Consider the following 27,670-nt stretch of genomic DNA (forward strand, 5'->3'; position numbering starts at 1 on the left):
AAACCACAGTAATACAAAAAAAATGTTATTTTGATGGCTGGGAATGTGGCTCAGTGATAGAGTGCTTGTCTTGCATGCATGAGGCCCTAGGTTTGATTCCTCAGCACCACATAAGCAAAAAAGAAAAAATCCAGAAGTGGCTCTGTGGCTCAAGTGGTAGAGCGCTAGCCTTGAGCTCAAGAGCTGAGGGACAGCGCCCAGGCCCAGAGTTCAGGCTCCATGACCAGACCCCCCCAAAAAATGTTATTTTGGATTATCTTTTCCCAAGAAGTATCATCTTGATCTACCCTAATGGACACTGTTTTGCTAGTACCACCTCTCCTCACAAGGAAGACTCTGTGGATTACATGTGGATTTTTAACAGTAGATGAATTTCATCATATAATATAGAACATGGAAATTGCCAGATTATCTGGAAAGTATAATTATTGGCTACCCTGGATAAGATACTTTAAAGAACAATAGACTAATGTCATTACTGCCAAGATGTGTGTGCTTTTACACATGTGCATGTGTGTGCATCTAAAACAGATGACAAAACAGTCCATTTCTGGTTTGATTTGATGTACTTGTGTGATATTTTTATGTTTGAATCCTAGAATATAGTCCTAGAAAATATTAGCTATTCCGTAATTCATTTCTCAAGAAATTTCCATGAAGAAATAATTATACTCTTTCCCTGACACTTTCACTGTTTCAAATGAAATTATTTTCATATTGTTACTATTTTTAACAATAATATTGATACTATTTTATTTAATAATATTTTATTAATAATAAAAATATTATTGTTAAAAGAAGCTCCCACTCATGCCCATTTCCTTCCCCATCCTATAATATACCTAAAAATGAAACTCAGAAGAACATAGTAAATAATCAATGGCCGCACACAGCACAACAAAAAATAGGTACAATAAAACTATTTTTATTGACCTACCTTCCACTGTAAGTAGGATAAAAACATCATTTCCCTTTATAAAATCTCTGCTTTGCATCCTCTTACGGCTTAGAAAAACGCTGGTTCCATAGCTTGGGCCTCTGTGAAACTGAGTTCCATTAGGGAACGAAACCACAGCTCCCACTTTGGAAGGCCTGTCCCAAAAATAGTTCCCATTATCTGGAAAGGCAATTTATATTAATGGATTGTGTTTAGCATCATCATAGCTTTCAGTAGTAGGAAAGAACAGGCAACGCAAAACACAATTAGGATGGAGCTCAAAATAATTAAATGATGCTATTGACCTGTGATGTATTCCCTGGCAAACCACTGGAGCTTGTTCATTTATACTGTCCTAAAGGAAATGAGATTGCCTGGCAGGGAAGACTGCTCACTAGACTGTTCACTGATAAGTGGAGAGGACCAAAAGTCCCCTAGCTGGGGATCTCACACCTGTGCTTTTTGACCAGAACAGAGACCCTCTTAGAATCATGCCTCTGTGGCCTTTGAAGTCTAGAGAGCCTTTGTAACTGTGCTAAAGTTATAGGTTAAACCAGTAGGTTGGGCCAGGTGCCAGTGGCTAATGCCTGTAATCCTAGCTACACAGGAGGCTGAGATCTGAGGTCCAAGGTTCAAAGCCAGTCAGGGCTGACAAGTCCCCATGAGACTCTTGTTTCCAATTAACCATCAGAAAAACTGGAAGTGGTGCTGTGGCTCAATGTGGTAGAGAAATAGCCTTGAGCAAAAAGAGCTCAGGGACAATGCCCAGGCCCTCCTGTGTTCAAGCCCCACAAGGGGCAGGGGGTAGGGGTAGAAGGGGGGTTCACGCAGGGAGGGGAGGGAAGCTATAGGTTGAACTCAGAGCAGGGTATGCTGTCCCTTAGCTTTATCTACCTCTTGAACCACAGCTCTACTTCTGGCTTTTGGAGTGGTTGACTTGGAGATAAGAGCCTTACAAACTTTTCTGCCCAGGTTGGCTTTGAACCACTATCCTCAGATATCAGCCTCCTGAGCATCTAGGATTACAGGTGTGAACCACCAGCACCTGGCAGTTGTTAAGTTTTTAATATTAGCATAAAATATTTTATTTCATTAACTGAATTAAATGACACTTCATTGTCATTCAGGGAGAAACATTTTGGTAAAAGAGTGAAAATTGTGAATGTTAGGTTCTCTATATTCCCTTTGTGAAGATTACTTTTAAATCAACTTAAGTTGCTCTTTGGTACATCCTTTTTCATTTAAAAACTTCAAAATTTAGCAATATTCAGCTTGTTATAATTCTGTTTTTTTTCCTCTATTAGTCTCTGTGAGACAAAAGATTAACATAATTGAAGATTAACATAACCTTCCCACCAACACTCCAGTGCACCTGCCCAACTTCTTCCTTCTGACCCCAATCAACCCTATTCCAAGAGATACATTGCCACCAAGGCAAGATGGATTAGGAGCACACATCAGAGGAACTGTCCATACCAGGCCTTCTCAACAGATTCCCATACTTAATCTCTCCTAATTCTCATAACAACACTGTGGGGTTACTATTACTGCCCTGCTTTTACAGCTGAGGACAGTAGAGCTCCAAGCAGTTATTTGCTCAAGGTCACCTAATTAATGAGAAGCAAACCTTGGATTTGAATATGCAGATATATCTAACGCACCTTATATAAACACTGAAAATTGAGGGATGGTCCCCAATTTCCAGTGAGTACCTTCTCTATTCCTCAACATCCTCAAACTAACAGTTGCTGTTTGGAGGCAGTGTCCTCAACCATTGAAATCTTTTCCCAAAATATCTTTCATTCAGAAAACTCAGGTTACCAATTCCCTAGGTGCTCAACTGTGCAATTCCCTCAGTCCCAAATCATCTGTCCTCCCCCACCACTCAGAACAATGGTTGTGTATTAGCAATAAAGAAAATGAGTCACGAACCAGTGGTCATAAATGGGTCTGTAGTTACACTTCGCTGGTTGGACATACGCTGCCGAATATCAGGATTTTGATCCAAGAGTGTCATCGTGGCTTGCTGCCAAGGACATGGCCACTGTAACTGATCATCATTGGCTCCAGAAATCAAGTGAAAATATATGCCGATATCAGTCCCAGATTTTAGATCCAAGTAAATCTGAAAAGCATAACCTTTAGGAGAATAAAATGGAGGGCTATACAGAGTCCTGCTTTGGCTCTCAATGAGCTGTGTGAAATTCCTTATATGCCAGATATGATGAGGGCAACGTGTCTCAGAAAGATTGATGTCGTCAATAGACAAACCACCAGATGATGCACCGGAGCCTCTGAGTCCTTCAAACACCACTCGAAATTTGTTGGTCACTTGTAGTGTTACATAATAAAGTTGCCAGCTTCCAATAGGTATTTCTGCAGAGACAGTCATTATTGCAAAGAAGAGAAAGGACTATGAATTATGCTTCAACATGGTCAACATTGGACTCTTCATGGTTAAATGATTACCCAAGAAACATTTAATTCCTACAGTATAAGTAGTTTTTCTTATTTCTCAAACTTCTGAAGCCCAGAATGATTTACCTCAGGGCATTTGTGTGAGGTCAGACTGTTTTCTGGAATATCTTAATGATTGTATAGTTGTTTCTCAGATCTGATACCCTTTTCCAAAACAGAGTAAACAAGCAATAATGTCCAATTCATGAGTACTTCATGCTTTATTTATGTGTCTCCAGCCATTATATGTTGGTTATGTTAACTTTTAATATCTGTATCCGTGATTCTGTAAATGTTCATCTAGTGCCTTCTTTAACGTATTCATAGTTTAATTGTAATACTTCCTTCACATGCAAAATTTTTAATCAACTTTGTAGTGGTATAAAACAGAAATCTGCCAGACCCAAGAAGGTCTATATCATCCTATGTCCTCCTTAAATCATTAACTATCAAGTTAACATTATAAACATTATATCTGAGCTAGGCATTGGTGGCTCATGATTGTAATCCTAGCTACTCAGCAGGTCTGAAGATCACAGTTCAAAGCCAGCCCAAACAGGAAAGTCCATGGGACTTCTATTTCTTACTAACCACCAATAAGACAAAAGTGGAACTGTGGCTCAAGTGGTAGAGCATCAGCCTGAACAAAGAAGCTAAGGGATAGAATCCAGGTCCTGAGTTCAATCCCCAGTGCTGGCACACAATAGAGGGTCTTATCTGATATTTGGTATCACCTCTTTTCTTCCAACTTCCACTTCATTCTCAAGTATTATCTTACACCACCAGTTAGCACTATGTGGTATGTCATTTTATATTATTTTCTTATATCACATCTTCTAATGTGAAGCAGTACACTAAAAATCTTCAGAAGTTTCCAGGTAGGCAACAGATAAGAAATTCACGCCAAACTAGCAGTTAACACAATGATTTAAGACATCAATATATCAATAATTAATGAGCAGCACAATTTCTTGAAAATAAATTCAAGAATCCAAATTATAGAAATGATATGAAACTAAGAAAATTGAAGCAAGTGTATGGGTTAGGAGGAATGGGGAAGAATAATGAAAGAATGACATCTACCAAGATGCATTGTACCCATAAACCAATTTGTTGAGTGGTGACTTCTTTGTACAACTACTTAAAGATAACAAACATAGAATTAAAATGTGAAATGCTATTTTCTGTGGATGGATGCTAGATTGAACAAAAACTCTCAAAACAGCTTTTATTTCATTATTTTCAATATTATCAGTTAAGCCATGATTCCTCAGTGCTTTTGTCTATTACCATCTACCGAAGAATACTAATAGTAAGGATCTCCCTCCAAACCTTGTATTAAAATGCATAACAAAATATAATATTTGCATTAACACAAATGAGCATATGTAAGGTTTTCATGTCTACATCTATAATATTTCATTTTTGATGGGGGAGGGGTCCAGTCGTGGGGCCTGAACTCCAGGCCTGGGCGCTGTCCCTCAGCTCTTCAGCTCAAGGCTAGCACTCTACCACTTGAGCCACAGCGCCACTTCCGGCTTTTTTGTTTTTGCTTATGTGGTGCTGAGGAATCGAACCCAGGGCCTCAGGCATGCAAGGCAAATGCTCTACCACTGACCCACCATCCCAGCCCCTATAACATTTAATTTTGTATATAAGTTGTACATGGCTCAAGTAGTAAGGGCCTTGAGTTCACACCCTAAAATCATCATAAAAACAAAACAAAGAAGAATTTCGTTTTCTCATTGTTTATAGATGTTCAAAGAAGAAAGCATCTATATTTCAGATTGTTCCTCCTGGCTAAACAGAGAGGAGGGATGGCATGATATATAGTACAAGGTAGGCTCATTTTGTTATAGGTTTTGCTCAATTCATCAAGCCAACCAGTCAATACACAGAGCAGAGTAATGTATTTGCCACCTCACATCCCTTTCTTCCCCAGGGAACTTTCTTAGCCATCTGCTTCAATAGGTGGTCAACTTGGCCCCTATCTCTGATGCATGATTGTTACAAAGTGTGAGCACTTATGCCCCACTTAGGAATTGCTCTGGCAATAGCCTTTAGTACAAGTCACTACAGTCTATGGAGGGGGGGCGGGCCTGACAGGGGGTGGGGGTCCTGGACCTGAGTATTGTTCCTGAGCTTTATTGCTCGTGGTTCTCTACCAGATGAGCCACAGTTCCACTTCTAGTTGATTGGTGGTTAACTGAAGATAAAAGTTTCACAGACTTTCTTGCCTGAGATGGCTTTGAACCTCGTTCCTCTGATCTGAGCAACCTGAGTAGCTAGGATTACAGAAGTGAGCCTGGCTCCAGTCACTAGTCCTTTAGTGGAATTTATTTGTAAAGGTAAAACTAAGACAAAGAGTTCCTTCTGCAGTTGATAAGAGGTAAACTTGGAGCCAAAAGGACCAAAATAGCAGTCTATTCTGATATAAACAAGAGACTCCAACAAAACGCAGAGACAGGCCAGGTGATTCCAAGATCAGTTCCTCCCTCATCATCCCACAGTCTAGTTGCACTGAACTGATGACTCTTCCCATTTTGCCCAAGCTAGTTTACACTGTATTTTTATGAGCTGTATCACACAATATAACACCCATAAAGGATCTATCTCATAATAGCTTCTTTATCAAACAAGATCATATTCTCTTTGAGAACTAGTGAGTCAACAGCCCCTGCCTGCTTTAAGTTGTCACATTAAGTTAAGGCATTGTCTCGTTCTGAACCCAAACAAGAATGAGAAGACTGTACCTTTGATTTCCTGTATGAGAGTTAAAGTACCATTCAGATTGCCTGCAGAATACTCCCTAATGTAGATGTTCAGTCGATCATTTTCATTTCCGCTATTATATAAATAAAATTCCAAGCATTGAAATCCTCTCTTAGGGTAGAATATTCTACTTTCCAACACTGCTGTTGCTCCCTCATTTACAGAGCTGCTGTCAAAATGCATAAAGAAACCAGAACCTGTTAAGAGGAAATAGCAGAATTAAGAGAAAGCATACTGGGTAAGGAGATGTGAATCTGTTAACAGTGGGACAGTCTTTGTGTTAATCCTAACTCAGTCTTAAGGCTGACACTTCAGGAGACACGTATCTAGCTAGCCTGTGGAATAGCTAACTGACATAACATAAAAATCAAATCTAGCACATTTAAAATATTTATAATAGTAGGGGTTTGCTTGTAAGCACTGATCATTTTACTTTCATTTACTATCAGATTCAAGATAAAGTAAATGTAAATATCAAATGCTAATTTTTAAAAATGCAATACGACTCTCCAAACCATTATTGAGCAGTAGGACCAAAAGGCAGTTTCTATAAGAAACGTCTTTCAAGTGCCCTAAGACCAGGTCCAAGTGGAAACACCTATCACCCATAAGATACCAAGGAGAGTTGTCTCCCTTCTGAAAATAAGTTAAAGAGAAATGGATTGTGTCCAAATGAGAGCTTGAAACACGACTAGGTAAGAGGTTCAAGTATGATTGCTAAGTACTTCTGGACAAGTGACCCACTTTGTGAAGACAGGAGAAAAGGCAGCCAGGAAAACAGGCTCTTGCCAACCTGCCCATTTTTCTTGAACATTTTTGAAGTTCTTTGGCCTTAAGCTGACAAAAAGAAAGGAAGGCAAGAAAAAGGCAGGGAAGATAGGAAGGGAAGAAAAGAGAAAAAAATTAATGAAACTCTCGGAAGATATTAGAAATACAGCAACCACCAGGCAAGATCTACATTATCATATTTTAAAATGCCATTCATAAGGAAAAGGTTAAAATCATAATAACTAATTCCAGAATTTGAAAGGACCTTCCCAGTTCTCTGCTTCCATTTGTAACTCTCAATGTTTTAGATTAGCTCTAATGAAAGAACAGTAATTCTGGTCTGAATATATAAATTCATTTCCTTCACCTTATAGTTAGTATTTGCTAAATTCCCACTATGGGCAACTGCTGTGATCTAAATCTCTCCCCAGATGTTCACGTGTTGATGGCATTTGGGGGAGGGGCCTTTGGCAGGTAATTACAATTGCATGAGAGTGAGCCCTTCATGCTGGTATTAATGACTTTATGAGAAAAAGGGATCTGAGCTGTCACACTTGCTCTCTGCCATGTTTCAGTGCCGCAAGAGGGCCCTTATATCAAGGAGATGCCAGCCTGCCCTTTGACTTCCCAACCACCAGAACTATAAGAAATTATTTTTTTTATAAATTAGAAACTAGAGTCTTGCCAGGCACCAGTGGCTCACACCTATAATCCTAGCTAATCAAGAGGTTGAGATTTGAGGATCAAGGTTTGCTTGGACAGGAAAGTCTGTGAGACTTCTATCTCTAATTAACCACCAAAAAGCCAGAAATGGAGCTGTAGCTCAAGTGGTACAGTGCCAGCCTTGAGCAAAAATGCTCAGGGATAGCATCCAGGTCCTGAGTTCAACCCCCAGGACAGTCATTTCAAAATATACTCAGTTTCAGGTACCCAGTTATAGCAACAAAATACAAACTAAATAGGGCACTATAGTGGGCATTTAAATGTGATTTTAGTGGTAGGTTACTTATTTTTTTTAAAAAAGAAGACAACATATCCTTGATTTCTTACTAGAGATGCTCACTTTCAAAAACAGGTGAAAAGTGCACCAGGCTAGGTTAAAGAGACCATTTTCTGACCCTCTGGTCTTTCTCTCTCTCCCTTTCTCCTTCCTTCTTCCCTCTTTTTCTTTCTTCCCTGTATACCTCCCTCTAGCTATATGGAACAACTGTCCACTATCAATACAGATTTTAAATGATATAGAAAAAGAAAAACATGTTTTCGCTACTAGAGACCTTAACCCCTGTGCAGATCATTAAACTCTCTGGCAGTTGCTTCAAGTTCTAAAGTCTACTTTCATTTATTTGTTATATAAATGAGCAAATAAATAGAAACCTGGAAGTGTAGATAAATCACTTCTTAATTTAGACAAAACTGAGATGGAAAAGGATACTCATTGCCATATCTTCTTCAAGTATTTTTTTAACAAAAATCATATATCATATCCAGCTACAAGTCTAAAATGAATTCTTGATCTAATGCTGTCTGTTAGAGTCTCTTGTATTCTGTAAGTTGTTAGAAAATGTGCCTGAAATAAAAGTCCTTCCAGTAGATTTGTTCAACCACTTTGGAAAGCAGTATGGAGGTTCCTCAAAAGACTACACATAGAGCTCCCCTATGACCCAGCAATCCCACTTTTGGGCATTTACTCAAACAATTACAAACAAGGCCATACTAAAGCTACCAACACAACTATGTTTATTGCCATAGCTAAGATATGGAACCAACCCAGATGCCCCTCAGTAGATGAATGGATCAAGAAAATATGATATATCTATAAAATATATCTATATATATAGATATAGATATAGATATGGCCTCCATCAGAAAGAATGACACCACCCCATTTGTTAGTACTTGGAAAAATTCTATGAAGTGAAGTAAGCCAGACCCAAAGTAACATAGGTCCCATGCTCTCCCTTATTTGCAATAACTAGTATATGTCTAGGACAAGCAGAAAAGGTCAAAAGCTATGTACATATGACCATATAAGATAATGCTAAGCAAAATGAACCCCAAGATAGGGACACAAGAGGTTTTCTCTTTCTTGCTGTTGTTTTTAATGTACTTTTAATATACTATGTAATTTTTTGTTTCTTTTGTATATTCTTCCCACACAGTATAACCCCTGTTTTCACTGCATTGATTCCAGTGCCCTGCGTCTTGTATATACATTTTTTCTAATTTGGGGAGGGGAAGGGAAATAACAAAATGGTGAAATAAGGATACAGGTTGACCCATTGTAGTAATGAGAAGTACAAGACAGTATGTTGAAAACTTTCCAACTTTGGGGTGGCAGAGGGAGGAATTGGGGAGGTGGGGAGGGAAGGGATGGTAGGAGAAAAACAAAGGAGGGGGTAACAATGCCCAATAGAAAATGTACTCATTACCTTACTCATGTAACAGTATCTTTACAATAATATATATATATATAATTAAAAAATAAAAGTTCTTTCAGGAGATACTGTCCTCTTCAGTTCTGAGCACGCACTGATTGCTCACACAACTGAGCTCTGATTTGTACAAGGAAAAATATCCTTTCAGAATAAAAGCAAAGCGATTAGCCAAGTCATCATAATGCACTAGGCACATCCCTTGTAGCAATTGAAATGATTATCCTGGACAGTTCTGAAAGAAATGAGAGAGAAAGGCCCAGACTTTCATAGCAAAGAAAAAGAAGTTGCTACTGAATGGGAAATCTAGAAGAATCTCATTGCTGTTACCTTTGCATTGGCCCATGTTGGAGTGATCATTCTCTGGGCCACTAGAAACCTGTGAAACCCATTGCCAGTCAGCACTATCTCTTGAACTTTGAACCATACCACACACATTTTCTAGTTCAAAATTGCATGAGTCCATGAAGGTCAAGGAAGAGGCTACAAAAGGAAAAAGGAAGTCATGAACACTTATATAGCATGGTAATCTAAGTAATAAAAACAGTTTATCACAGAAGTATGAAGTTTGTCAGGTTGGCATTAAAGGGAACACCTAGTTAATTCTGAGAGATGGAAAGAGCCTCCTCTGTCTGCAGAAGCTGTATTGCCAAACTGATGGTGCAAGTCTCAAAATGCAACCTGCACCAAATATTTTCTTCTATTTGTAGAAACCTGAGTCTACATCCCCTTATCATTCAAATCACTGAACCAAAAACTCAGATTAATTTGTTCAATTTCTGTTATACTATATAGATTTTAGTTGAAAAATGGTCTGATCATCAAACCGGTTAGTATTTGAATCACTAACAGCTTCAAAACCCTTGGGTACATTCCAACAAGGGACTCAAGTTGATTTTAGGATCTCATGGCCAGACCTGCAATGTGAGAAGAAAAATGCTATATCCAAGTCATAGACTGGGATCTGAGTGCTCACAAAACCCAAAATACATAACCTATCACTTTTTCCAATATAGTCAAAGGAAATACAAGTTACTCCAAAGAACCTTCACCTACAGCAGTTATACAGTTGATTCAACTTTAAGAGATCATAGTCACTGAAGTCCATTCGTTGGCCAATCACATCCTCAAAGTCTGAGATTCTGGTTACAATTGTTGGCTCTGTTCCATTTTGGAATGCAGTTTTGCTGTAGTGCATTACTGAGGTATAATCATAGGGAACATTCAAGGAGTCTGATACTTTGTCATCGTAGATGTTAAAATTGTGCTCTCTGCCTAAGTGATACATAAAATTTTCAATTATTTGATATTCATAAAATTCAGCTTAGAAATAAAGGCTGTAATAAAGTAGAGCAGACTTTACAAGCAATCTATTTCAAGTGTTGTACATATTCCTGTCTTAACAATATAATAGAACAATGTTATCAGCAGTCATATGGATCTACTGCAACCCAAAGTTGGGATACGAACAGTTGATTTGGTCTAGGGGAACTCCTAATGGAAAAGTCCTGTAAAGTGGCATCAAGCCATGTGTAGTGGCATGCACATGTAACTCTAGCATTCAAGAGGCAGAGGCAAGAGAAAAATCACAAGTTTGAGGCCAGCCTGGGATGCATAGGAATTTCAGGCCAAGCTCAGACTACATAGGGAAACCCTATCTCAAAAATAAATACAAAAGGGCTGGCAAAATAGCTCAGTGGTAAAGTGCTTGCCTTGCATGCATAAGGCCCTGAGTTCGATTCCTCAACACTACATAAACAGAAAAGGCCAGAAATGGCGCTGTGGTTCAAGTGGTAGAGCCAAAGAGCAGAGGGACAGCACCCAAGCCCAGAGTTCAGGCCCATGACCAACAAAAATAAATAAAAAAATAAATAAATACAAAAATAGTGGTATTGACCCACACACAAAACTGAATGACAAGAAAGCAAAACAGGCTCTACCACAAAGTGGAAAGTTGCCATCAAGAGGAGGGAGAGTGAACAGAGATGGTAAATGAGGATACATATGATTGAAATAGTTTATTCATATATATGAAAATAGAAATTGTTTTAGGAGTAGATAGGAAGTAAGGAAGAGTGATAGAAAGGGTAAGTTTTGTCTGGATTCAGTATGTAGAAATGTCACAGCCCCTTCCCTGTATAACTAATGTAAAAGGGGTTGGGGGGGGAGAGGAAGGGAGGGAAAAATTGTTGAAACAGTGATAATAGAAATTTGAGAGCATCCACAGCAGATATATATGAAAGTAAGAGGACTCAGGAAAAATAGTAAGATGGGATTTGGGAATGTAATGTAGACAAATGTCATTAGAATGGATTGACACGAAGAATCCATGGTTACTCAAACATATATAGATGTATTTAAATCCTGGGAGCTGTATTTAACAATAGCATATTACATGTTTCCAAATTGCTGAGAGTAGTTTCAAATGTTTTACCACAAAAAAAATACTAAATGAGGTGACAGATATGCTCGTTTGTTTTAATCATTCCACATTATGTACATCTATCAAACCATCATTTTGTAGCCCATAAAGACACAATTATGATTTGCCAATTTAAACTATTGAAGTTTTAAAATGAAAACAAAACATTTAAAGAAAATTCCAGTCTACTTAGCATCCCACCAATTGACCACAATTAAATCAGGTGGCTTTGTTCATATAATAAACTATGCCTTGTCTTTAAAACATATCAACATGTTACCAAATGTGGGCAGAAGTGTCTACCAAAAATAAGCCAGTGAGAACCATCAATTGAAACTATTTTAAAGCTAAACATGCTCTTTTCAAGAAATCTTTAGTTTTCTATGGTACAGCAGTGTAACTAGCTATAAATTATAAGTTTAATTTTGTATATGCTTTGAGAGACACTAATTTCTAAGGGAAGCACAGTACTAGGGCTCTGGGATACTAGCACCCCAACAACTTTCAGCTGCTTCCACTTAATACTAAGTCAGAGGCTAAATGAAGTAAGACATCAACACATCAGAGTTTTTTCCAACATTAACAATTGGCACAGATAATGGGCAAGGACCACACACTCAGTCTTTAACTAAAAAAATGAAACAAGAGAAATAATGTACCTTCCAGAATTCTGTCCCAAATTATGCTGACATAGTCATCCCGATCAGAACGTGACTGTTCATGCCAGAAGCCCAGGGCATGGAGGAACTCATGCTGAACTGTTGCTATTCTGTCACAGTTTGCACCAATAGAGAGGTCTTGCTTCCCAACACGCCTGTTTCCTACCGAAGACCAGCAGCTTTTGGAGAGTTTAATAGAAGGGATGTTATAGTAATGCTCACTGTCCACTTCATTATCACCTACATCCTTCCCTGTTATATTGGAAGGTTACATTTCTCTCATACCTGGGGAAAGCATGGAAAACTCTGCAGGCCAGATGATAGTTGGAGAACTTGCCCTAATACTCACTATTACACAGGTACCAGTCATCCTCTGGTCACCCTAATTCTGGCTTTACCTGGGGATTTCAAAGTTTTTGAGATCATCTTTTTTTAGGCCCATGACCATTAACAGAGCTTTATTAAGGCACAGAAACAATTCAGAATTGTTAAGTTCAGTCAAGCAAATAATACGATCAGCTTCTTAATTCAAGCAGTAGGAATTGTTGGGTGACATGTAACTCAAATACACAGAGAAACATACAAAGTAGAAGAGAATAATGAGCACCCAGTTACAAAAGGGATGAAATTCAAACAAGGCTGCTGGATTGATGATAGGTACTCCCGCTCACCTTATTTTAACATTTTTGTTTGATTACATGTATGAAAGCATTATTTTTATCTCATTTCATTTTGTTATTTTATTTTTTGTTGCTGGGTTTTGAAATCAGGCCTTTGAGCATGGTAGGCTAAAGAAATGATATCTAGCTGTCCTATTCTGCAACCAACAGCAGAGCAAAGGACAGCTTCAACCTGAAGACCAAGGCCTTGTACAATTGCTAAGACATAAAAAATATCCTGGGTCCAATAGTCTTCTCACAACTCTTAGAAGACTAACCCTTGAACTTACCCACTGCTCTTGATTACTGATATATAATTAGGTTCTCCAGCCCAAGGCTTAAAATCAATGCATGTTTTTAGACGATAGCGTTCAAATGCATTGAGGATAACTCCTTTAGCATTCATTTCTGAAGAAAGAAACAAACAAAAATATACTTACTAAAACACACCATGGAAACTCACTGTGTAAAATAGCACTGATCGTGACTTAGTCCTTTCATGGATATTGAGTATTTTATTCTTAAATTTTTTAGTTTCAACTGAGAATTAGAAATAAGTATTTGATTATCCTTCAAGTTCTTTGTTTTGCTTCAGATTTCTCTAGAGCCCATTAGTGGTGCATTACTAAACAGTAAGAAGAATATTTCTTTATCCCAGGAAACACATACAGAGAATCATGGACAATCAATATGAAGAATCACTTTCCCGGGCTTCATCTGAGAAGTGACCAAATGCATTTAAAACATCACAATGGGGCTTTTAATCTAAGGACATTGATATTGGAAGATCCATAAATACCCTGAAACAGTGTGCAAAGAGAATATACATTTATCTGTATCTACAAAGTGTATTTTCTAGGGAGAGCTGTCATGAGATTTGCAACTAACTCCAGGACCAAAATAATTCAAAACCATGGCTTTGGAAATGAAAAGAATGCTAGTGAGGTGGACAGATATGGAACTAAAAGTAAACAGAGGCATGAAAGCAATGACATGCAAGAAAAGAAGCTTTGAGGCGAACCTGAATCAGGGGCCTGATTCAGATACACACAGAAAGACATCTCAAATGGGGTATGTAGCCAGAGAGGGTTGGAAATACTTGGACTCCAGGGAAAACACACTGAGATCTCCCCTATCCTCATCACCAATAGTTTTTTGCCAACTTAATTAATTTTTTAAAATTCTGATACAGGAGTTCACCACTTCTCCCAGGCCAGATTCAAATTTGAGATTCTCCTACCTCAACTTCCCTAGTGCTACAATTGCAATGGTGTACCCTTGTGCCCAGTTGATCAATTTTTAGCTTAGGTGTTAAAGAAGGAAATAAAATTAACTTTGTAAGGGAATTGGAAGGATAAGAAGAGAAAATAAAGGTAAAGTCAAAATACAGTAAGCATTTGTCAAGTCTTCATTTCCTTCCTTCCTCCCTTTTTCTTTCTTTTGCCAGTCCTGGGGCTTGAACTCTGGGCCTGGGCAATGTCCCTGAGCTCTACCACTTGAGCAACAATGCCACTTCTTGCTTTTTCTGTGTAGTTTATTGGAAATGAGAGTCTCATGGACTTTCCTGCTTGGGCTGGCTTCAGACTGTGATCCTTAGATCTCAGCCTCCTGAGTAGCTAGGATTACAGGCGTAAGCCATTGCTTCAGGGATCCTTCTTCCCTCTTTAAGTAGCCACTGTCTTGATATTCAAAGATGATTACTGTGCTGGCACTGTTTAGGCAAGACTAAGGATTAGATCAAGATTCTCAAAGCCATGAATCATAAGAAGCAGAGTTCAGCCTTAGCAACCTCATGAGTAAAGTCTGTTTATTGCCAATTCATTAGAAAAGGCATATAAAAAAGGAAGGAAAATTAAAATCATAGCACCCAAGAATAATCAATCATCCTTACCATATTCTGCACTCACAAATATATGTTTATTAAAAATGAAGTTGCTGTGTACATAATATTTTACAAACTATTTTCCACTAATTAATTTTTCCCTGTTTAAGGAATTTTATTAAAGCAAGAATTTTATAATCCAAATTACATTTCCTTGCACAGTTATCAATTCTGTTATATCCTGAGCTATTCCACAATAAAGAATTACAAAATAAAAGAAAGGAATGCTTTAAATTTTTGTACTTTGCTGAAAATTCTTTTTCCCAGGGTCTATAAAACATTAATTTGTTTTTATATTTTACTATTTTTGTAGTATTTTTGTTGTTTTTAAATCAAGTAATCTAGGACTAGCATTGTTTGATAGACCTGGCATTTGCTCGATACATAAGATTCAACGTTTCCTTCCCTTTATTTATTTTATATTTTGCAATTTTTTTCATAATATTTAAGTTTTTCAGTGTTTAGATATTTTCGGTGAAGCACGAGTTTCTTTTCATGGTCCCTGATCCATTTTTAAACAGCTGGAACATCAGTGGCCCTGTTAACTGCTTTCTGGGCAGCCTCTTTACCTTGTTGGGCTTGTAGTACAGCTACAGCTTCATCAACCTTAGAATGCAGTCACTCTGGAGACTCAAGCCTATGAAGTAGTTCTGAATTATCTATCTCCAACAACATGCCAGTGCTTTTACTAGCAAGAGTAGGGTACATGGCTTAGATAAGAGGAAAACAGCCTTTCACCCAATGTTTGATTTTGCTCTTGTTTCACCCAACGTTTGATTTTGCTCTTGAAGGGGGCAAATGCCAACATGGAAGCAGACAAAGGTTCCTGTCCTTGTTCATGAACAGCAGGCTATTGCATAGTAACTTGTGGCCATGCATGAAGATGCTGATGAGGATTGCAGATCTCTGCAGCATATTTATATGGGGAATGTTGCGGACAGCAGGAGTGATGCAGCAGCAGCAGCTGCAGGACGTGGACCCATTGTTTGTGTTGATGTGTTAACATGCTGTTCCACTAATGAATATTAAAAATCTTTCTTCTCCATGAACTTTTCATGGCCTCTAGCTCTTAAATTATCCCTGTTTTTAATTTCTCTACTCTTATTTGCTCTTTGTTTTCTGATCAGCCCTCTTTTCTCAATAACTTCAATCAGATCTTCCTTCTATACCAGTTCTGAAACACGTGTTCCCCCAGCTGAGTTTCGTTCTTGGCTATCCACTAACTCAAGAAAATCTTCTTGGATAACTCAGTAAGATTCCATTGTCATCTACTACATCCCCAAATACTTTACTAGCATAGCTACACCATACTCCAATGCTGTATTTGATATCTGCCACAATGACACTGATGCAATTTAAATTCTACACACCAGCAACTAATTTCCACCACACTTTACTATTCCATCATCTTCAAGATTGATTCCCCATCCTTCTTGAAGACACTACATTCACCCAGTCATCCAAGACCAAATACTGGACACTGACATCTCTTAACTATACATACTCTTCTTAACTATTCACTCTTGTCTCGCCCCACCTGTAGAGTCGTGAATTCCTTCTGTAGTCTTCTATTTTCCTTACTGTTTGTTTTTGTTTTTGTAGTACCAATAAGGGCAACCAGGGTGCAGTCATAATTCACTTCCACAAGAAGATGAGTTGTTTTGGTAACTAGATATTAATATCAGCAAGCATGCCACGTTCTCCTTGGCAGTTAAGTAGACAGAAGATAGTAGACAGTTCTACTGTTCATTATGAGTACACAGGCCAAGTTTACCAGTACACACATACAAGCTCCAACTTCTTTCCAATCCACATCACACCTACCTAACTCAATAGCAATAACTTTCTGCTCCCCATCTAAATTTCAAGTCAAGTTTTATACCTTTGCACACCATGGGCCACCTGCCTAAAGTACTTCTTACTATCCAAGGCCACACTAGCCCACAGGGTGCCTTTGTGCCATTTAGAAAGCTACTAGTGCCCCTTTCCAAGCATTGACATAGGGTAACAAGTTGCACAATATTCATGACAGCCCTGGCGTGTAGTCAGCTGGGTCCTGATACACATGCTTTTATATCTAGCACTCAGAACTCTTTCAATGCCTCACCAATAATGTTTCCTCCCTCTTTTCAACACCAAACTAATATTCGCTTATAAAATGATAAAGAGGGGGAGGATTGGGTGGGGGGGCGGGGGGAGGCTGGGAAGGGATGGGAAGGGGAAACAAAAGAGGAGGCTACAATGCTTGATAAGAAATGTACTCATTATCTTGCCCATATAATTGTAACCTCTCTGTACAGTATTTTCACAATAAAAAATAAATTTAAAAAAATAAAATAAAATAAAATGATAAAGATAAAAAATAGTGGGTCTTTGATCTAAATTCCTAAATTGATAAAATTAAATGTTAGTAATAAAATACCAGATTCTACCATTTTGTCTGGTTGGTTGTTCTATGTTTTGTAAATTGGAACATACTGGAAAATATTGCTTTAAAATAAAGAGGAGCTCCTTAGTCTGTAAGGTCACAGCATTCAGACTCTTCATAAATCTTGATGTAATTGATCTATATATTGCCCAAAACCCAGGATTATTTAGGCAAAATCATTTAGGATTTTTTTTTGATCCAGTCGTGGGCCTGAACTCTGGGCCTGGGTGCTGTCCCTCAGCTCTTCAGCTCAAGGCTAGTGCTCTACCACTTGAGCCACAGCACCACTTCCAGCTTTTTTTTTCTGCTTATGTGGTGCTGAGGAATCGAACCCAGGGCCTCATGCATGCAAGGCAAGCGCTTTACCACTGAACCACCTTCCCAGCCCTAGGATTATTTTTTGGTCAGTCATGGGGCTTGAACTCAGGGCCTGATTATTGTCCCTGAGCATTTTCTTTTCTTTTCTTTTTTGTTGCTGTTGTTGGTTGTGGGGTTTGAACTCTGGGCCTGGGCGCTGTCCCTCAGCTCTTCAGCTCAAAGTAAGCGCTCTACCACTTGAGCCACAGCACCACTTCCATGCCTGAGAATTTTCACTCAGGGCTAGCACCCTACCACTTTAAGCCACAGTGCCACTTCCCGCTTTCACGTGGTTAATTGAAGGTAAGAGTCTCATGGACTTTCATGCACAGACTGGCTTCAAGACTCTCAGATCTCAGCTTCCTTAGTAGCTAGGATTACAAGCATAAGCCACAGGCATTGGACCCATCTAGGATATTTTAATTGTTCATTTGCCTGCTTATTTATTATTTACTTGTCTTATTTACTCATTTTTGTTAACAGTAAATATACATAGCTACACAGAGGAACAGAGAAACAAAACCTTAAATATCAGATAGGCATCCTCTGTTATCACTGTGCTGACAGGCTTCCAGCATACAGTGGGTGTGGATACTCCAAGGTACATACTAACCCAAGCTGTCTTCCAGAATGTATGGAATGGTATGAGGCCATCTATATTCTTCTCCAATGATGGAATTTCTATCTTGTGTCTGTCAACAAAAATTAATGTCAACGCTCTAGTTAAGTGAATTAGGCAAAAACAATCAATAGCGCATCCAGAAATAGATGCAGTTTACAACTCTCCCTGCTAGCCCAAACTATGTGTATTCACCTTACTTCTATCTGGGAAGAAATAACTGGTTTCTATCATTAAGTTTGTTGATAAATGTGAAGAAGGAATAATGCAAAAAAGCAAAAGGTTATTGCAAGCCAAACTATACATATTGGTAGATTTTTAGAAATAACACTATTAAAAATAAGCATCATTCTCAAGAACAGGAGCCCTTTAATAATAAATAATAGGCTCTTTGTCCTCATGGAGTTTAAAGCTCATGAGAAGCAAACAATATCAAAGAAGATGAAGCAGATTAAATTTAAAAGTTGTGGAGAAAAATTAAAAAGGGAGATGTGGACAAGGTAGTAGGAGGTCTGTGTGTCAAAGTAATCAGGACATGACAGCAGAAAGGGAATGTAAGAAAGAGCCAGGAGTAAAGCAACATGGTGGATGTCCTGTAGGACACAGCAAACAGTCGCTGCTGTGGTTCCAAGCTCAGATACGCTGGGTGCATGGCTTGTGTATTTGTTGATTGGACTGCTGAAGTTCTGTTTTAAAATGGGAATGTCCCACATTGCTCCAGGAATGAAAATCAATTGGATCCATAAGACTGAGACATATGTGGTGGACAGTAGTGGACTGAACCACACAGAAATCCAGATAAGAAAGATGAGGACACTATTATATGAGTCCTTTCAGGGATAATGTATTCATTGAGAAAATGTGCCAAGCTGGGGGTAGGTGGCTCATGCCTATAATCCTAGCTACTCAGGAGGCTGAGATCTGAGGATTACAGTTCAAAGCCTGCCTGAGCAGGAAAGACCGTGAGACACTTATCTCCAGTTAACCACCAGAAAACCAGAAGTGGAGCTGTGACTCAAGTGGTAGAATGCTCACCTTGAGCTGAGGAGCTGAGGGACAGCAACTTACCCCAGAAAGATTTATGTCTCCATCAAAAAGATCCAATCCCAAATCTAAAAGTAAAAGTAAAATTTCATGTTAATATGTTAATTGCAAACTTTCCACAGAATAGATGATTGTAGAAACGTCCACAAACCTTCATTGATATCAAAGATGTCCCGATCCATTCCCCCATCGACATCTTTGACTAAAATTTAAAAAAAAAGAGAGGGAGAGAGAGAAGAAAAACACTTTGTGTAATATGTTTGTGAAAAAGAGAAAATGTTTATCAATTATGTAATCAAATAAGTTTATTTTGCCTCAGGTAAAGTGATTGCTCAGTTCTGATTTAACACACCTCAATTGATTAGTTGATTGAGAACTTCCCATGAGCCAGGCTGAGGAGTAAAGGCTTATGCATATGTACTCTGTCCTAGAAACATCCTTTGAAAGTCAAATGATTTCAAAAATAAGAAACTGATCATTATTTGTATAATTAAGCACAATTTGGAAGCTCAGAGGAATGATTAGGCTACAAAATAGATGTCTAAAAATGGTCAAACCACCTCAGTCCACTCACACATGCATATTCCTTGCTAATATCATACCTTGGAACTCTCAAGCAAAATTCTTAAGTTAAACTTGTTTTAAGTTGCATGAAGAGGTAGATACCATGAGCAAATCTCCAAGAGTGCAATTAAACAAAAGGAGACTGTATTAACCAGTCTATCTGATTTCACACTACACAGCAAAAACAGTAATAGCAAGACTTTCTGAAGTGTCCACATGTTCATCCCTGTACTTGTGTTTTCCCATACCACCATTCATTCTCCTGCTGAGGAAGCAAAAGAAGCCAATGTTTGATCAAAGTTCAGTTCAATCACACCAATCCAGCATATGAAATTGTGCACTCGGCTTAGAATTAAGTATGTTCTAGGCTCTCCTATTGTTTGATGGTCCAATAGCCTTCTTTTTCTATAATTATAAAAAAATTCAAGATAGACTCACCAAAGTATTCTGGAGTTGGCTGGGAAACAAACACATTAAGAAGATTATTATGATGCCCATCAGATAAATGGTTTCCCTGGTTCCAATTTATAACTACGCATTTTTTTTGCTTTTTCATTAATATGTATTGCTTTCTGACATATATCCACTATAGTTAAGTTTCAGACTAAGATGATGTCTTTTTCTTCATATAGAAACTGAAGCTTCCTGCCAAATGAACTTGAAGATAAAGGGAACAAGAAACCAACATTAAAAACTTGACAAGTGCCAGGCACAGCACTGATGGCTCACACCAGTAATCCTAGCTACTCGGGAGGCTGAGATCTGAGGATCACAGTTTGAAGCAGCTCAGGCAGGAAAATCTGTGAGACTCTTCCAATAAACTACAAAAAAGCCAGAAATAGCACTGTGGCTCAAGTGGTATAGCACTCCCCCTTGAGCAAAAGAAGTTCAGGGACAGCCCCTAGGCTTGAGTTCAAGCCCCAGAACCAGCACAAAAAAATAAAAATTTTGACAAGAACACAGGGCATAAGACTCTTTTTATGGGGGGGGGGGTTCCAGTTGTGGGGCCTGAACTCTAGGCCTGGGCGCTGTCCCTCAGCTCTTCAGCTCAAGGCTAGCGCTCTACCACTTGAGCCACAGTGCCACTTCCGGCTTTTTTCTTTTTGCTTATGTGGTGCTGAAGAATCGAACCCAGGGCCTCGGGCATGCAAGGCAAGCAAGCGCTCTACCACTGAGCCACCTTCCCAGCCCAAGACTCTTACCTTCAAGTAAATGTTCACTTTAAACTAAACTTCTGAAGTTTCACATCACTATAGAGTGATGTGAAAAAAAATCTAAAACTGTAGTACCAATGTTGAAATATTCTTTTAATTTAATTTAACAATTCTTGTAAAGGAAATTTTATTCAAGACCTCATCAATCACATTTTGCTTTCATGCCTCTTCCAAGATTCTGCCTTCAAAGACAACATCAAATATCTAAGAATAAACAGTGGATATATTTTGTGGCTTTCAAAATTAGGTTTTCTGCTGAATACTGATAGCTATTCCTTTAATCGCAGCTACTAAAGAGAAATTGATTTTCCACAAATGACCAATGAAAGTCAGACTATAAGCCCAAAGGGGGTAGAAACTGAGCTCGTCTGAGAAATTTCATAGTATAATCTAATTTATTTTATTTATTTATTTTTTTGGTCGGTCGTGGGGCTTGAACTCTGGGCTTGGGTGCTCTCCCTGCGCTTTTCAGCTCAAGGCTAGCGGCTCTACCACTTGAGCCACAGTACCACTTCCTATAATCTAATTTAAAAAAAAAAAAGCTGCTAGAGGGGCTAGAAAGGTGGCTCAATGGTAGAGTACTTGCCTTGCATGCTTGAGACTCTGGGTTTGATTCCTCAGTACCATATTAGCAGAAAAGCCTGAAGTGGCACTCAAGGCTAACACCTTGAGCTAAAGAGCTGAGGAACAGCACCCAGGCCCAGAATTCAGGCCCCATGACCAACCAAAAGAAAAAGAAAAAACTGCTATGCTAGAACTAGTAAATAGTAGATGGGGGTTATTACGGCCTTCACCAAGGAATGGTAATTCATGTGCTTAGACCATCTGTAAAATATGCTCAACACATGATTTACATGAGTATTATAGCAGCTATATGATGTAAAGTGAAGCACATTGTAAGATGAAATATTATCATATGAGTATAAAGTACAGTTATATTCAAGTACAGCCTACATGCTGAAATATAGTGTTGCTTGCAGTGTTTAACAAGCTAGAGGAATGGGCTTTTTAGATACCATCATTTCTGACTTAAGCAAATACCTTCCTTGTCTCCCATGATAACCACACACAGGCTTGCACCCACAGAAGAATGCCAATGCACCTGCAGACTTAAGTTAGCAGTGTGTGTCCCTAATCACAGTTTAAACATAGATAAAGCAGTATTCACACATTATCAGATCAATATAATAACTTATTTTAAATCACAAAAAATACTTTTCCCTTACCTATTTGGAATCTTATATAAAACATTGGGCTGGTTTGTAGAACAAGCTATCTATCATAGTTGAAGGATTGTTTAAATTGATAAATATATACAAGGGAAATCTCATGCTATGAAACTTTCTAAGTATTGACTGTGCCTGTGGCATTCATCAGCTTTTTCATTCACAGCTCAAGGAAATCTAGCAGCAACCTGTGTTTTCATTCAACAGCAAAACTATGATTTTCAAAATTCACATTCTCAAAAGAAATATCAAAAGAAAACTTGTTACATTATAATTATTCTCAAAGAAACACCTGATTTTGTGTCAGTATCTCCACATCTCTAAGAGGACTGGCTCTCCTAGCTTATATCTTACCAACCCCTACTCACACACACAAAAAAAAGAAAACAAGAGCAAGAATAGTCCCAGAGACATTTATTTAGGATTAATGTTTTTTTAAATATATCAAACTGATCAAATGAACAATTGTTCTTTAATGATTGGCATGAAGTTCCCCTGGCTTTTCTAACTATTTTATGTACATTGTTTCCTTACCAGGCCAGAAACCAGGAGACAGGTCCCAAAGACAAGAAACCCAGGCAGACACCACCAATCCATGTCCTGGCTTCAGCTGAAAGTTGCAAGCTATGATATTCAGAGTAGAGTTGACGTTTTAACTGGCAAACATCATAACGTATAGCCTTTGCTCTCAATGAACCATCTTGCAGGTCAGCTTGCTGCTGTAGCAACCCTCAATCAAGGAGTTAAAGTCCAGTATCTCTAGCACACCTCCCTGGAGTTTCTCTTTTTATAATTCTTTCTGTCCTATTCTAATAATATTCTATAGCTAAGTTCTTGGGCAAAAGTTGTTATTGAAATGCATTTTCTAACGTATACATACTGGTCCCCAAGGCTATTAGGATATCATTGAGCAAAAGAAATGTCAGATTAATATTTAATCTTCTTGTTTCAATAATAAATATTCATATAGCCCTTCCTTCTATTCACACAACCTATGTTACTATAACTATATCCAGTTATATCCACTGTGTTTTGTCATTCATTATTCATTTAATAAAATGTATTGACTGCCCACAATTTTATTTCATGATTAAATCTGTTAATGTAGCTGGGTATGGTGGTGCATGACTATAATCCTCAACTTGGAAAGTTGAGTAACATATAGTAAAACCTTGTCTTTTTTAAAAGAAAAAATCCATTTGTTTGCCTAGGAATCAATATATTTGAAATTCAGATGTAAAAGAGCAAAATAATGACTTACCTCACACCTGAAAGTTCTCACCAAGTAAATACTAACAGTGTTACGATGAAGAAGGTAGAAAGGGTCATTTATTTTCTAATAAATATTGTTAATTTCTCTTCCCTCTTTTTTTTTGCCAGTCCTGGGGCTCGAACTCAGGGCCTGGGCACTGTCTTTGAACTTCATTTGCTGAAGTCTGCTACCACTTGAGCCACAGCACCAGTTCGGGCTTATTTGTTTATGTGGTACTGAGGAATTGAACCCAAGGCATCATGCATGCTAGGCAAGTATTCTACACTAGGCCACATTCCCAGCCCTTCTCCTTACTCTTAACTGTGGCATACTAACTCAGTCCCTACATATCTAACACAGAGAATAATAATATTGAAGTGCTCATTTGTTTGCTGCATTTTTTCCTCCCCTTTCTCCAGCTTGATCTTTGCCTCACTCTGTGTTAAATTCTATGCTAAGCAAAAGGATAGGAAAAGATACATGGCATGGAGTGAGGAATTGGTTTGGGACCAAGGTCCATTTGGATTTTTATAACATTCTTAGGCCATACAAAATTATCATACAACCAGATGGCTTCAGAAAACCAATGAGAAGCATTATGTGTCTGCCCTGTCTTTGTGTGTATTTGTGTATGTCTCTGTGTGTGTCTGCATATCTGCATGTGTGTCCGTCATGGGGCTTAAACTCCGGGACTGGGCACTGTCCCTGATCTGTTGTTTGCTCAAGGCTAGCACTCTACCGCTTTGAGCCACAGCTTCACTTCTAGCTTCTGGTGGTTAATTGGAGATAAGAGTTCCACAGACTTTCCTACCAGGGCTGGCTTTGAATTGCAATCTTCAGATCTCAGCCTCCTGAGTAGCTAGGATTACAGGTGTGAGCCACCAGCACCTGGCTTTGCCCTGTCATTTATCAAATGCATTGTAGGCCTTATATGGTCCTCAGCTTGGAAGTTCACCATTGCTGGTTAAGGAGGATGCTTCTTGAATATAGAGAGTCCATTCTCAGTCTCTTAGGGTAGAATGAGGGTTAAAAGGCAACTATTTCCTGGCTATTTCCTGGCTAGAGCTACAGGGAAGCATCATCACTACAAAGAAGAGAGCATGTCTTAGGGGGAAAATATCTGTTTTGGGTCCAAAAGTGGCACAGATATATCAAAGCAAGTCACCAGGCTGAAGAGCCACTTGAGTATAAACAAGAACTCTCCATAGAAGATTTCCCAGGATGACAACAAATGACCAGAGACTAGTTCTCCAACATTACCTACAAAGATAGATGAAATGCAGATCAGATGGGGGGAGAAAAGAGAATGGCAGAGGGGGTTAGGTTGACTGGAACATATTATAAACATAGAGAAATATAACAATAAAAATTTCCTTCTATTTAACTAATGTAAGCTAATTATATATCAATATAATTAGAAATATATATTAGAAATACATATATAAGTGTATGTACACACACACACACACACACACACACACACACACACACACAAACATAGTCAGGTGGGCTCTTCCTAGTTTCTTGGGACTATTAAAATAAGGCACACATACTGGGTGTCAACAGCTCACACCTGTAATCCTAGCCACTCAGGAGGCTAGATCTGAGGATCATAGTCTGAAGCCAGCCTGGAAGGAAAGTCCATGAGATTCTTATCTCCAACTAACCACCAAAAACTGGAAGTGAAGCTGTAGTGTAAGTGACAGAGCGCTAGGCATAAAAGCTCATGGACACTGCTGAGGCCCCGAATTCATGTTTCAGGAGCAGTGTGCGCACGCACAACACAAACCTAAAGAAAAAAATGGTTTATCCTGAATTGGCTGATTACATTTTCTACCTCCTATGTGGATGAGTACCTTAAATAATTACTGCTACAAAAATATAAAGTGGTACTAAAGCAAGCCCAGATCCCATCCATTTAATTTTGTGAACTGAAATTTGGAGCTGAAATGCCTGACTTCATCACTACGTTGAGACAGGCAGCTGTTATTTGACGTTGGAAGCAGGAAGAACAGGAAGCAACAGTTCCTAGGATATTGGAATTTATTTTAAACTATGTAAGGTCTGAACCTGACTAGAAATCTCATGGAAAGTTGAGGCTGACCATATATATAGCTTTATATAGTTATAGTTATATACATTTATAGAGTTATAGTTATATACATAGTTATATATAGTTATATAATATATAATATGATTATAATATATACTAGCCTATAACAAATGTACACCTTTATATTTCATTCTTTTTTAGGTTGTCATTGAGACTACTGCAGTAGGTACTCTTGTTTGGTCAAGCACATCTCCATCCTCCGTCTCTGTATCGTAATTCTGCAAAGCCTTTATAAGCTTCATTAAGGCATTTGGAGTCTCTCTGTCCTAGTGCTTGAGATGATAGGACTTATATGTTTCTCAGAAGTCCTCTGATGCCATTAGGAATAAGATTCTCAAAAGTCCCCATAGAATATGAGTACATGCTATTACTGAGGATAGCAGACCATGAATGTAAAAAGCCTTTTAACAGAAATCAGTATAGAGATTGCAACAAGAGACTTAAAAGGCTTCCTGTTGTTCTTCTCACAAGACACATTTTCTTGAATCTCCCTTAAAAAAAAAATATGGGCTGGGAATGTGGCTTAGTGGTAGAGTGCTTGCCTACCATTCATGAAGTCCTGGGTTTGATCCCTCAGTACCACATAAACAGAAAAAGGCAGAAGTAGTGCTGTGGCTCAAGTGGTAGAGTGCTAGCCTTGAGCACAGAGAGGCTCAGGGACAGTAACCAGGCTCTGAGTTCATACCCCAGGATTGGCAAAAAAAAAAAAAAAAAAAAAGTATGTGTAAGTTATGGCCTGAATTTTCCAGGACAGGTTCTTCATGAAGTCTTATACAAAGGTACAGGTATGTTAATGAAATAAATCTAGAAAAAAAGGGAAAGAATATGGAGTGATTACAGAAATCCTTGGGCAACCAGGAGAACACATGCCCAATTAACTAAAGACTGAGAGATCAGGTTGCACTCATAAATTGACATGTTGAATTGAAGCCCCTTTGTGCAACTAGTTAAAGATAATAAATAATAATAATTTTAAGACAACAAGGGAAGGGATAACAATGCTCAACAAGAAATGTACTCATTGCTTTACTCATGTAACTATAACTATAACCCCTCTGTACAGAATTTTCACAATAAAATAAAATTTAATAAAAATTAAAAGAAATGAAAGACAAAATAAAGAAAAGAAAAACCAAGGGATCTCCTATGACATCCGCATTACCTGGTACTGATCTGACTAAATCACATTTTTCAAACAAATTGTCCAAATTCCTCCCTCAGATAAGACTACCATCTTTTACACCACTTTCAGAATTGTGATACATTACTGTATTAGCCAGAGTTCTAATGAGAAAGCAGTAGGATATGGAGAGAGAAAGACAGAAGCAGGGAGGTAATAAGGAATTGGCTCACGTGACTGTAGTGATGGGCAAATCCAAAATCTGCTGGAAGGAGTAGAGAAAAATAGAGACCTAAGCAGGAGTTGAAGTGACAGCCAGAGTACCTAGACAGTTAGTTGACTGGCAGATACTATACTTCCTTTAGGTACCTGTCTTTTATATCTTGAGCCTTTCAAATGATCAGGTGGGATCCACCCACAGTATAGAGGATAATTTGCTTTACTCAAAGTCCACTGAAGGAAATGTTAATCTCATCTAGAAACAGAAAAGAAAAATACCTTCACAATAACATTTAGACTGCTGTTTGACCAAATATCTGGGTACTATAGCCCAAACAAGTTGACGTGTGAAATTAACTACAGTTAATTTATTTTTACTTCTTTTATTTTTAAACTCTTGGTGATTGCCTGTTTTTGAGGTAGCTATTAGTCATATGGTACGTCAATATTGTCATCCTGAAACAATTGACTGGACTGCCACACCCCAGGCTGAAGGCAAAGGTCCACTATAGTCATAATAAGCATG

The 27,670-nt window shown here is 38.3% G+C and overlaps 1 protein-coding gene across 6 annotated transcripts in view; it reads right to left on the reverse strand.

Moving 5' to 3' along the window:
- Nucleotides 1-27,261, reverse strand: part of Mep1b (meprin A subunit beta) — a 31,213-nt gene extending 3,952 nt beyond the window's left edge. Inside the window, exons 1-13 of one of the 6 annotated variants that reach the window (XM_070028644.1) lie at nt 27,159-27,215; nt 22,975-23,050; nt 20,439-20,457; nt 19,588-19,638; nt 19,461-19,504; nt 18,387-18,465; nt 13,397-13,514; nt 12,448-12,626; nt 10,423-10,641; nt 9,697-9,849; nt 6,148-6,363; nt 2,870-3,313; nt 938-1,117 (exon numbers count right to left, since the gene is read on the reverse strand). In XM_070028644.1, the coding sequence (XP_069884745.1) occupies nt 938-1,117; nt 2,870-3,313; nt 6,148-6,363; nt 9,697-9,849; nt 10,423-10,641; nt 12,448-12,626; nt 13,397-13,514; nt 18,387-18,465; nt 19,461-19,504; nt 19,588-19,638; nt 20,439-20,457; nt 22,975-23,037 (1,765 nt within the window). In that variant the 5' untranslated portion in view covers nt 23,038-23,050; nt 27,159-27,215. Of the gene's footprint in view, nt 1-937; nt 1,118-2,869; nt 3,314-6,147; nt 6,364-9,696; nt 9,850-10,422; nt 10,642-12,447; nt 12,627-13,396; nt 13,515-18,386; nt 18,466-19,460; nt 19,505-19,587; nt 19,639-19,788; nt 19,875-20,038; nt 20,077-20,438; nt 20,458-22,974; nt 23,228-27,158; nt 27,229-27,249 lie in introns of those variants that run through there. The other 5 variants (XM_070028643.1, XM_070028645.1, XM_070028646.1 and 2 more) reach the window with 5 other exon arrangements.
- Between the last annotated feature and the right edge of the window lie 409 nt (nt 27,262-27,670).

The sequence above is a fragment of the Dipodomys merriami genome, unplaced genomic scaffold (genome assembly GCF_024711535.1).
Source record: "Dipodomys merriami isolate MVZ:Mamm:240054 unplaced genomic scaffold, mDipMer1.0.p SCAF_2, whole genome shotgun sequence".
NCBI classification, from domain to species: Eukaryota; Metazoa; Chordata; class Mammalia; order Rodentia; family Heteromyidae; genus Dipodomys; species Dipodomys merriami.